General features: G+C 39.5%; 1 protein-coding gene across 1 annotated transcript; it reads right to left on the reverse strand.

Annotated features, from left to right (window-relative positions):
* Positions 1-5,384: 5,384 nt before the first annotated feature.
* LOC119906600 (voltage-dependent T-type calcium channel subunit alpha-1I-like) lies at positions 5,385-10,685 on the reverse strand. Its single transcript, XM_038723937.1, has 3 exons — positions 10,572-10,685; positions 7,230-7,317; positions 5,385-5,860 (listed from the first exon to the last, which is right to left on the reverse strand). Exons 1-3 carry the CDS (start codon positions 10,683-10,685, stop codon positions 5,667-5,669), a joined length of 396 nt encoding a protein of 131 aa, XP_038579865.1. The 3' UTR covers positions 5,385-5,666.
* Between the last annotated feature and the right edge of the window lie 1,027 nt (positions 10,686-11,712).

Genomic DNA, 11,712 nt, shown 5'->3' on the forward strand with positions numbered 1-11,712 from the left:
CAGCTCAAGTGATTAGATTTAGATTCGACTTAAATGTTGGTAATCCAGATTAGTATACGAAAGTACTTAACATCACTTTTTTTCACAACTGAGCTCCACCCACCTCAAACCAGCCAGAGCACAAAAAAGAAACAGAAATCTTTAATGTGAAATAAACAAACTTTGGCAGAAAAATCAAGTAGGATCCCATCACTCCTATTAAGAATCTGAAGTTTCCACTCACTTGTTTTGAGGCGAAAGAGATAGACAGACCACTCCTCTCTGCTTTCACACCAGTCTGGCTTGTACACCTCCATCATTTCTGGATACGGAAACACAAACTCTGCATGTAAGAGGAGGGAAACAGAGATGAGAAGAATGGTGGGAATATGTTAAAAGGTCAAATTACCAAGCAAATCAATAAGTAATGCTTCATCAGTGACATCATCAGTTTTGTTTAGATCACTGTATTTCAGCTCATTAGAGCATTATTAGTGCTTAGAATTGTCAAAGGTGCCACCTACACCCATAGCAACAGTATGCAATATTTATCTTTTTTCAGATTATGCTTTTATTTAATTCTTTAATTTACCCCCAATCTATCCATAATGTAAATACTTTAAAAATGAATGTGTTCACCCAGATTCAATTAGAAGATTTCTGTCATGCTTGGAAATTTTATAACATGACTGCAATGTCACTGCAGAGGTTAGATAAGCTAATACTGCTGCCTCATTTCTACCCCAACTCCCACAATGATTATGATTTATGTTTTGTTTAGTTTTCAGTATTATCTCGGCATATCAGGGAACCAATAAATGATTCCCCATTTATCCGCAACTGGCTGGATCCCTGAGTGGAGCCCTAAAGCTCTTTTCTCATTTTGACACATAACCAACACAATAAAAAAATACATGACTGCTTTTTCAGCATCTCTCATAAAGCTAAAGTATCTAGTTAAGCGCCTCATCCCCATATCATTAATGGAATAAAGTAGCACTGCATAATCTAAGAGGTGGTGGTCATTCATTTATTTGTTGCTTTATGGCATTTCTTCTTTATTGAGTTTATCCGGTGACTTACATAATCTGTCTCTTCATCAAGGTCTGCTCTGTCTTTGCGTGCGTTGACTTGAGGGAAAACCTCAGCCATGAGCTGAGTGTGGGGACCTGGTGCCTTGCCATTACAGTCCCGGTGGTCCACTCCAAAACCACTACCAGCCCCAGACCCCCCAGTGATGGATCCCCCTGCACCAGACCCACTCCTCCTCCCAGGGTCCGGGTGGAAAGGGGGAAGGCCTGGGGGCTGTCCGCCTGCCCGAAGCAGCTCTGGGAGCTCCAGGGAAAGAGCTCGTCGATCCCTCCTTGCAGCAAAGTGTCTGGAGAGGAACAGTGGGGGTGGAGGTGGATGGTGTGGGGGTAGATGAGAGTGGTGTGGGTGGGAAAGAAGGGATTCCTGCTCTGCGGCATAGGTGTAGGAGTGGGGTGAGCGGGTGCCGTGCACACGGAGGCTGCCTCCCACCAGAGGTGTCCCACCAAACCTGTAGCTTCTCCGGCCCAGGCTGTTTGAGCTGGACCTTTAGAGCACAACAGTACAATTAAGAGCTATTTAATATGCATGAAAATGTATGTATGTATCAATAAAGAGTTAATCAATACTTTTCTACATATTAAGAGTTTAGTTATAAAGCTAATTGGGTAATAAAACAACAGCAAAGGTTTGATGCTTCCATGTAGGTAATTAAGGTTTAATGAAAGTATTAAGAATTCATTAAGGCAATAGCTGAAATCAGTTGCTGAAAGTAAATCAAATGGTCTACCTGCGGCTCCATGCAGACTGTGGATGGGGAGGCGACCCCAGTTGTGGTAGTTTGAACTGCGACCATGGCGCTAGAATAGACACACAGCAATTCATAGTAATTAGTAATTACCAATAGTTTACACCCATTGCAACCAAATCCATCCAAACACCAAAAATCCAAGAAACACAGAGACAGAGACTGGACAGAGAACAATGTCTACAGGAAAGCATGAACATGTCACTGCTAGAAAAAATGCATTAATTCTATGTTATTCCCTATTAAAACTACAATGTGACATAGTCCATGGTAAGGCATCCCATCCCTGTGGACTGACATCTTTACATCCATCTCCCTGACTGTTGCAAAGAAACCTCACATTTCCCAGTGAATGCGTGCTGTGAACACGTGTGTCAAAGTCCATGCTAGAAGTCCGAAGCCACACAAGGGTTCAGAACATCAGACAGGTCGCAAACATTAGTCCCACATTGGCCACATTTAAATGAAAAAGCAAATGCAATATTCAATACAGTTTACAGACCGACTTGGATGTACTTTGTCCCACCATAGCTACTACAATAATGCAAAAAACACAGGGCTGGTGAAGGAAGCTGCTCTGGGTGAGAGGTTCGTGGGCTACAGCGAAAGAGATAGTGTCACAGAGTGCTTGGAGTCTGCGGCAAGCGTGTGACAACCAGCAGTGGCAACAGTGGGAGTCCTGCGGTTAAGTGAAGTGATTTACTGTTTTTGTTTTGCACTGTGTGCTAGTTTGCTATCACTACGTTTGTGTTTATCAATTACCTTAGTTCCCTTTAAAAAGGACCCTTGTTGCTCGCTTCCCTTTTGGGAGTTGTTTTCTGTTTATTGAGCGTTAAGACACTTTGTTTAATTATTGTAAATAAATTACCCTTTTCTTTGCAAACTTACTCCTGTTTCCTCGTCTTCTTCTGCCCTGGAACAATTATTAATTGTACTAACCTCCTCCCCCTGGGCTTCTGAGGTTCGTAACACCCACACTTAGAAATTACTGTTAGTCCCTACATCAAAAGTGAATTCTTAACTTGTTAGCCAGAAATGCTCTTAAGCAAGCATTACCCACTTCCACCTGCAACTGAGATGCTTAGTGGCTGCCAGTATGTACTGGGCAGAACCAATATGTTAATATGTAGCTACTGTATAGGGGTAAGTGGAAAAGAGCACACCTGCTACTGTAGGTCAATCATGTATCAATAAATAAATGACTAAACAAATTAAGCAAACTGGGCTTTTTAAATGAGATTGCAGTGCACTCAACAGGCTGTCATCAGATTCAATATGCAAACCCCTGAGTGCCTGTTCCACTTAAAGGAACATAACCAGTTCTGTTTGTTTCCGCATGTCCAATCCTCTTACCATGATGGACCTAATTATGTTTTACCCATGGAAACGTACGTCACCAGTCAAAGTCTGAGCTGATGCTGTATACCAGAGAATCTATGCATCCGTTTCTATAGAAACTGTGGTGAAGCGTGCACGCAAGCTGTTAAATAACACCTTGGTCCACACAGAACTGCACTGCGGATCACTCAAGTGGAACATTGCATGTGAATGTGTGTTTTAGACACCAAATATTACCGTCAAGACAATTTGTTCCACTCTATATGGCATAAACCTCAGACAATAGCTGGTACAAACATACTGTGTATTATGTGGTCAGGCTCTTTCTTTGCTACCACACATACTGCACTATAACAACAGAAACATTCTCTTATATTAAATGTAACTGAATGTCAGTGGCAATGTCTAATTAATGGGATGGACCCCTATTCATAAGCTGTTGCTTCTTGGGAGTCCATTTTTCACAATAGAATACACTGTTATTCCTGATCAGTGGTTGGGCAGGCTATTTTGAATTGTGGTGTACTATAGTAGTAGCTGCAGCCTTGAATAGTGATGTGTTTTGTACTACATAATTTATACTGCTTCTAAAATGTGGATGAGTAACTGAGTAATTACTTTTAATTGATTCTCACCCTTGGCAAGATATGGGCTGAAATGGTTGTGATGCCATCGAGCTGGTGTGTAGCCAAAGATTTCTTTCTCCCCATTCTCTAGTGACTTGTGTTGACACTGGCTACAAGTTCCCACGAATGTATCCAGCACCAGTTGACATGCTGCATCTTATTTGCTTGTAACTCGTATTACTATATTTAGTGTGGGAAATGTGTTATAGTTCTTGGCTGCTGGAAAAAGTAATATATTTTGTAACTTGTCACTTCTGTAATATGCTGCCCCCAACAACTGCTTCTGATGTAGCATTAATTGCAATGTGTGATATTGTGGAAATAAATAAATAAATAAATAAATAATAAATAAATGTGTACCTCTGCACCAATGCAGTGTGTTACAGTCAGTGAATAGCTATTGATTTCTGTCTAATTTGGCTGACACTGAACAGAGGATAAGTACTATATTGAAAGCAAATTACACTGATCCAGGTTGTGTGGTAATTAGAGATAGCCTTAGTGATAAGTAATTGAAGGGAACATGTTGCCATCCTGTACCCGTTCTGTATTTTTAATATTATTCCTTGGACTGAAACCTTTTCAATTTCACTTCTATTGACATTCAAAATATTTAATATACATTACACAAGTTCACACAATATTCCGTATATTAATACAAAAACAGTCAAAACCATGTACTGTAATTCCCTTTCAGTGAATAATGCAACTATGGATGTTTATTATATATTATTTTGATCTTTAACTCAGCTGTGTACTTCTTCCAATTCTTTATGCATCAACAGCTTGATTTCATCAGACACATTGACAGATACCCCCAACAAAGCAGCACATCCATTAGACTGATGAGTGAAATTTTGATTGTGCTGCTACACAACAGAGAGATGCATCATTCCCTCTGAGTTTCATCTGAGTCCAGTCGACACTGTTTGATAGACTGTATAAAACAGCGAAACAAACAGATGGAACTGTTTCATAGGTCCAAGTGTGATTTTGGCAAAGAGAACCAACACTATCAGGCTGCTGATAAATCTGTAACAAAACTTAAATAAAATCATAAATTTCTTCATAACCAACTTTCTTAAATTCTTATTATTTTTGTTCTTTTGCCCCAATCTGATGTAACTGATGCCTTCTGATATCAAATAACTTGGAGTGCTCAGAGAGAAGAGGAGGAGACTTCACAGTGAAGTGGATCTTCCACATCCACTTTGTTTAACATCATAACCTCTACAGTAAGAGCCCTGCTAAACTCTAGCTTATCATCTCTCTAGTTTTCACTCCCCTCTATCTTCCTGTCACTGCATAACCCTTCCTCACCACCTCTTTGTTCTGTTTCCCCTTCTCTCTGTCGTTAGTTTCCTCTCTACTTCTCTCAGTTTCTCTGATTCAATAGAAAAGGGGAACAGTCAATTAATACAAGTTGCCATGGCAACTGGATGCAGAGCCAAATATTGCAGAGGTGTTTCAGTTTCACTCTCCTGAGGTTCTGGTTCAATAGGTACAACACTAGGGCACTTCTACTTAGTTTGGATATTTTAGAATCTACAGTATATGTTGACTACATGGTGCCAAACTTTCGGATGTGAATAAGGATTAATTGGAACATACAAGACTAATAAAATAAAAGTGTTCCTTGCTTGTACTCTTATTATCTAATTAGTGTTGCTCTTTTTCGAAACTTCCTTCTATGTTACCCTCTGGCCTCAGAAGTGACCCTCCTGTAAGATATTCTTAGTACACTGACTGAGTCACGACTTATCTCTCTTTAAAACTGAAAATTATTTATAAATTGTTGATTGAAATTGTTGGAGAAATGTTGGCAGTGATGCAAAGTATACATATAATTTAGAGTGAATAGGCTTTCATCAGTCTACAAATGCATGTCAGTGGATAAGAGCATGACTGCGTACTAGAGAGAGGGAGCGTCTCTCCAGGCTGCTCTTGCCCAGGCTCATCACACTGCTCTTCCTGGACTCGATGGTGAAGCTCCGTCTCTCTGAGGAGTAGGATCCCCTGGGCCCTGAGACAGCACCCAGCTCCAGGTGGCCATTGGGTGTTAGCGTGCAGATCCTTGGGTCTAGAGGTAGTTAAACAGAGAGAACAGTTAAGAGCGTTTTTGTTGTTTCTTGGGCCATCCATCTTTGTTTGTTGCCAACTCAATGTTCGACCCATTTGGTGTCTTTCGAAGGAAAAACGTATTGTCTCATACCTTTACACTGTTGAAGCTGTCTATGCCTATGTTGCCTAGTGATTTCTTACATTTTCTAGAATGATATTTGCCTTCTGGGAAGAGATGTAGAAGTTTCTGCTGCCACACCACCAGACAGCAGAGCAGCTTTTTCTTCCAAGCTATCAGACTTTTAAACTTAAATTCATACTCAGCACTGCTCCACTGAATATAGTTTATTTATTTTTACCATTTATAATAATTGCTTTCATGCTACTACTACTACTACACCACTGTATATTGTCAGCTACGTAGCAGAAGGGAGTTACAAACTCAATTTCACTTTACAACCTCTTCTTGTACCTTGTACCCTTGACAAACCTCAAGCAATGAGCTTTAATCTGCTGTTGGTTATACATATAGATTCAGAGAGCCTCAAGTGGAAATACACAGGAAAAAAGTATTAGTCTTGGTTGACTTCTTAAGCAATAAAGCGATAAAAAGCAGACACTACACTACCCACACATCAAAAGGAAAAGCCAAACAACCGGAGGAACAGCTATGCTCTGTAAGTGGACAGACAGTAAAACACCTTGTTTTATTTCCATTTATGTAGGAACGGACTGCAGAGTTTCATCTTTTGCTTACAGTGCACAGCAGAGATCACATCTCCTCTGCAGCAGCAGCCCACTCATACTGTATAGAAGTGATTTCCCCTGTCTCTGAACTCATTTTTAATCCTTTCTGAACCGCGTTGTTTACTGGTTCGGCTGGATAGCTGGAACAGGTTCATTGTGAGCTCTAGATAAAGATTGTGCAAGTGTGTAAGCCTTTGGCACATAGTTCTGTCTTACTTTTGTTTTTTGGGTTGAGCACATCTAGCTTCTTGAGTAAGCGTCACTGGAAAACAAAGACTACTGGCTTATAAGTGAGATGCAAGCAGATTGTTGGGCACGTTGTTCAGTTTTGACATGAATGGGGAAATCTGTGATTTGTATTGTGGTATTGGTGGTGAATCATATTTGAGACACAAATTTTATTTTAAAATCTACCAAAAAAAAAATTTAACTTTTGCACAGTTATTTTAACTGTACTAACCTACTAATAACACAATAGTGACATATTCATATATTTTTATTTTATTTATATTTTAGTTGTGTTAGTTATATTAAATCACAATTTACAGTAGATGGGCCTTGTATTTTAATTTACCACAAGCCACTGACTCAAATAAAACATGTAATTATAAGGGTGAGAGGGAAACATTCCATCAACTCACCAGACAACTTTATGGAGTCGTGTTTCTCGCTCTCGTCAAAGTTAGAAGAGGAGCGATCATCATCTGAGTAAGAACGAGTGGCATCACCCTGCAGATAAAAGGAGGTGAGGGAAACAGAGGATAGAAAGAGAAAAAAAAAGGGAAGTACATAGGACTCATGCTACTGGGACTCTCAAAGTGTACTAAGGGCTCAAGACCGCTTATCCTTTGTGTAATATCAGTCAAAGCAACAAACTCTGCTCTCTCCCACCAACTATCAAACATATTTGAGGTTATCAGGGCAGCAAAGATCTGTGATGTGTCTAAAGATTAAATCAGTAAAACCCCCAAGCTACTAACACAGTACTCCAGTAACTGCACAGGTTTGGTTAAGACCAATGGGATTTCCTTTTTGTCTTTACAATAGGGACATCTGGAGTAAATTGGTTCAATAATCCCTAGTGTGTAGCAGTAGTAGACACTGTGTGAATGAGCGGAAAAAGTCAGAGAGCCGTGAGAATGAAAGACAGAGAGACAGAGTGAAAGACGGATTGCTTTCACACATCATCACCACATGTCATGAATATGGTAAAGATTTGATCTGTGTATGAAAAGTCAACTGGATTACTCAACTGTGCTACAATTTTCCAATGATATCATCTGTGAGTTTGACAGCTGATGTCAGATAGACAGTGTTTCCATTGAGATGGAAGGCTTCAGGAATTTCAATGTGTTGAGTTAAACAAAAAAACTAAAAAAAATTTGATTGCTGATACAGCCTCTGATAAATACCATGATTGTAAATTGTATGTGAAGTATAATTATTAGTGTAATTATTATTTAGACAGTAACAATTAAAAAATATATGCAGAATTTTGCCTGCATAACCACATACAGAAACATACAACAAAATTAATGGATAGAGGCGACTTTCAGTCTTCTAGAAATATAAAAATCATGTTGTAATGGATTTAGTCATTCTTGTTTTTGTATTTCCATTAGAGATAAATATGATTTGTGTTTTCACCAGTGTTCTCATCATGCTTGAGGTAATATAAACTAGAAGTGTAATGTTGCGATTAGGGCTGACCCCAAATAGTGGAAGATTCGATGCTTTGATGAGCGGCGCCTGATTCAACTGTCAATTTCACAGTCAAAGCTTCGCAGTGAAACAAGGATGAGGCCATTTTAGCGATATGGGGGTGCACAACGTCTGATTTTACATATAATTACCAGTTTTCTCCCAGTAAGTTATTATATATAGCCTATTACAATACACATTTCAACCCTAGGTCGTCAGTATGTGTAATGGCAGAAGACACTTGCAGAAGAGACGGAGCCCCAGCTTCACTGGTGTTGTGCTGAGTTGCCCGCACCTCGTGGGACTTTCAGATAATTTATCACCGTTTTAAAATAGCCGGCTACTTGAAATAGATGCCCGAAGAACCGCGACATGCATGCAGTTGTCAGCAGCACGGCATACATGCAAGACTCTGCACAAGACCAGTGAATGACAGGCAAGAGAGAGAGAGAGAAAGGGGTCTTCAAAAAGCCTCAGTTTAGCTGGAAATTTACAGTGTAAGTTGAATGAAAAGAGACTGCAGCTCCTCAATATTAAAGTGGAGCTACCGTGTGTAACCCCCTCCCTCCGGCTTGCAATGGGCGCGCACAAAAACACACATGATTCAACTATCAGTCGACTATAGGCGGGACTTGACGATTCTGATTCGACTATGTAAATCCATGGTCGGGGACAGCCCTAGTTGTGTTGGAGTCAGTCAATAGGGTGGCTGATCAACTTCATATGTGCAATTTTTACTTTTCTTTCACTTCCTGCCCTGTATTGTGTCCCTCACAAACCCCCCCATCAATGACCTTCCCATTCCCCACTCAGCAAAGAAGTATAATAACTGGCACTCATGTGTGGTCTTGTTGTTTAGTCTATAAGTATTTGGTGTATATGATGTGAGAGTGTTAGTTACACTGTGAGTAACTCTATGCATTTCAGTCTCCTATGAAAATCAGCAGGACACAAGAGCCTGTGTTTATTTTAGCTGTGAACGTCACTGCCAAAGGTTGGAGTCTTTAGTCTTTGAGAAACACTGACTGATGGATGTCAGCTGTCCATAGGAGAGAATGCAAGGATGGAGAGATGGAGACAAGCTAAATATAGAAGTTTATGTAAATCACATACTACTGTAAAAGTTCAACATCAATTTACAGGCCATGTTTCCTTAAATAACAATATACACAGTATAAGAAATGTTACATCTGTTATTTTGTGTATTATTGAATTATTGTAAGGTATGAATGAATGAATGGATGAATAAATCTTTAGTGCATAATCCATTTGCTGTAGTTACTTGGTTTGATTCAGGATACCAATAGCATTTGAGACAAAAGATTTCCTAAAAGTACTTTTTGCAAGAGGCACCCTGAAGCGCCTCCCAGACTTCAGAAGCTCAAACTGTCTAGAAAGAGGGTGAGTGCTGTCTGTAGTGACTTTTCTAGCCTTCTTTCTCATTCTGTCAGAATATATTTGAGTCAGTTGTTTTTGAGGATGTCCTACTATTTTACTAGCCATTAACACTGTCCTGTTAAACTGTTAAGTACAACTGGCTCTGTTGTTATGTCTTCTTTATTGCAAAAGATTAGCTTGTTTGTCTTTGCCACATTGATTTCTAGCTCGCTATCTTTGCATCATGTTTCAATGGCCTTTACATGTGCTAAATAAGAGGCCTCACCAGAGGGGTCAGTTTTTTGTAAGAGTCCTACTAAGGCCATATCATCTTCATATTTTATCAGCTTAAAGGTACTATTATTTATGGAAAATTAATTTGTGAATAGAGAAAAAAGCACAGAGGAAAGAACGTTGCCTTGTGGGCAGCCTGTACTGATAGTATGCACTCCTGACAAAAAGCCATTTACACATACTCTCTGAGGGCGACAGGAAAGAAAGTCTCTGATCCAGATAACCAAGGCCTTATCTATCTTAATATTGGCTAGTCTTTGCAGGATAATATGTAGCTTCATAGAATTAAATGCTGCACTAAAGTCTATGAATAGAACTCTAGCTAGCCCTTTAGGGAGTGCGACCTGTTTTGAAATAAGGTAAGGGCTTGTTGATTTGCTGCACTTCATTGGCATCTGTTAGAGGGCAATACATGTCAGCGATAATTTCAAAATATTTCACCTCTCCTGATAGAAGTTGAACCTAATTAACATTCTTAAAAGGATGTAATGAATAGCAATGAACACACCTGGCCTGGGCACCTGAATCGTCATCAACAATCAATTTATTATGGAAACAACCTTACATTGTGCAGTTCGAGGCCATGTGGCAATAGCAATGAGTTCCCTTACCTCTGCCTGAAAGCCTTCAACCAAGATGGCCACCAGCAGGTTGAAGAGGACATAGTTTCCAAAGGTCATGAGGGCCACAAAGTAAAGAGCAGCAAGTGGTGAAGTGGCTGCCATACCATTATACAAACTGCATTCCAGTCCTCTTGAGTCAGAATCTGAGAGAATTAAATTGATAAACACACATACAGAGTGTTAATAGTAGTAGACCACTTAAAAATGTATTAATTAAATATCGATAAAAATGCTTCATGCATACAATAAAGTGTACCACAAAGTTCAAGTATGGTTCAAATATGTTTAGCATATATAAACAAAAGTGCAATAGCATTTGGTTTGCAAACACTTTAAATAAGCAAGGTGTTTTTTAATAGCAGTATTTCCTTTACACAATAGTGTCGTGTTCTGACCTCGAAGTGAGCTAGGCTAACTCAGATTACTTCTTCTGGGTGTGCGTGGGTGGAAATCACTTCACACGACAAGGAATCTCCGTTTATGAACTTCAGCAGGTGAGTACAGAGATACAGCTGTTTACTCTAGAGAAGGCAGTTATGCTGGGTTGTAGACTTGGCTAAACTCGGGCACAGAACAGGCTAGCAACAACAATCAGGCTAGCAATGTCCGTGCGATGAGCCACAAGTCCCATTTTACAACAACATTAAAACTCTCGTGGGATCCCGTTATGTTCTTCCGCCGTGATTATGTCACATTCCTGACCAATCAACATGCTACACTTAGCAACAAGCAACATCATAGGTACGGTGTGGGAAAGAAGGTAAAACCTAGCTATTAGGGCAGAAAATCCCCACAAAACTAGATGTAGGTATGTATGATGTTACATCATGATCAAGTTATGTAACGTTAGTCTATAATTTTAACTTAAGTTAAATAGGCTATAATAAGGCATTAACGTGCCCAACCCTAATTATTACAGATTTATCAAATATGTCTGAAAATATAAAGTGTAGACTTATATCCTAAAGTTTATATTATTAGAGTTTTACATGGTCTGCTTTACAGGTTAAAGTGCAGAAATGTGTCGAATCTTAATAAATATGTGAAAGTCATCTGCATATATAGAGAAATTTAGGTTTTAGGTGGAGTAGATATGTAGAGATGGGTGCTAATGTGTTTGTGTGCATGC

This window comes from Micropterus salmoides, unplaced genomic scaffold (assembly GCF_014851395.1).
Source record: "Micropterus salmoides isolate LMB-PRFRI ecotype aquatic unplaced genomic scaffold, ASM1485139v1 Ms_hic_scaffold_1688, whole genome shotgun sequence".
NCBI lineage: Eukaryota > Metazoa > Chordata > Actinopteri > Centrarchiformes > Centrarchidae > Micropterus > Micropterus salmoides.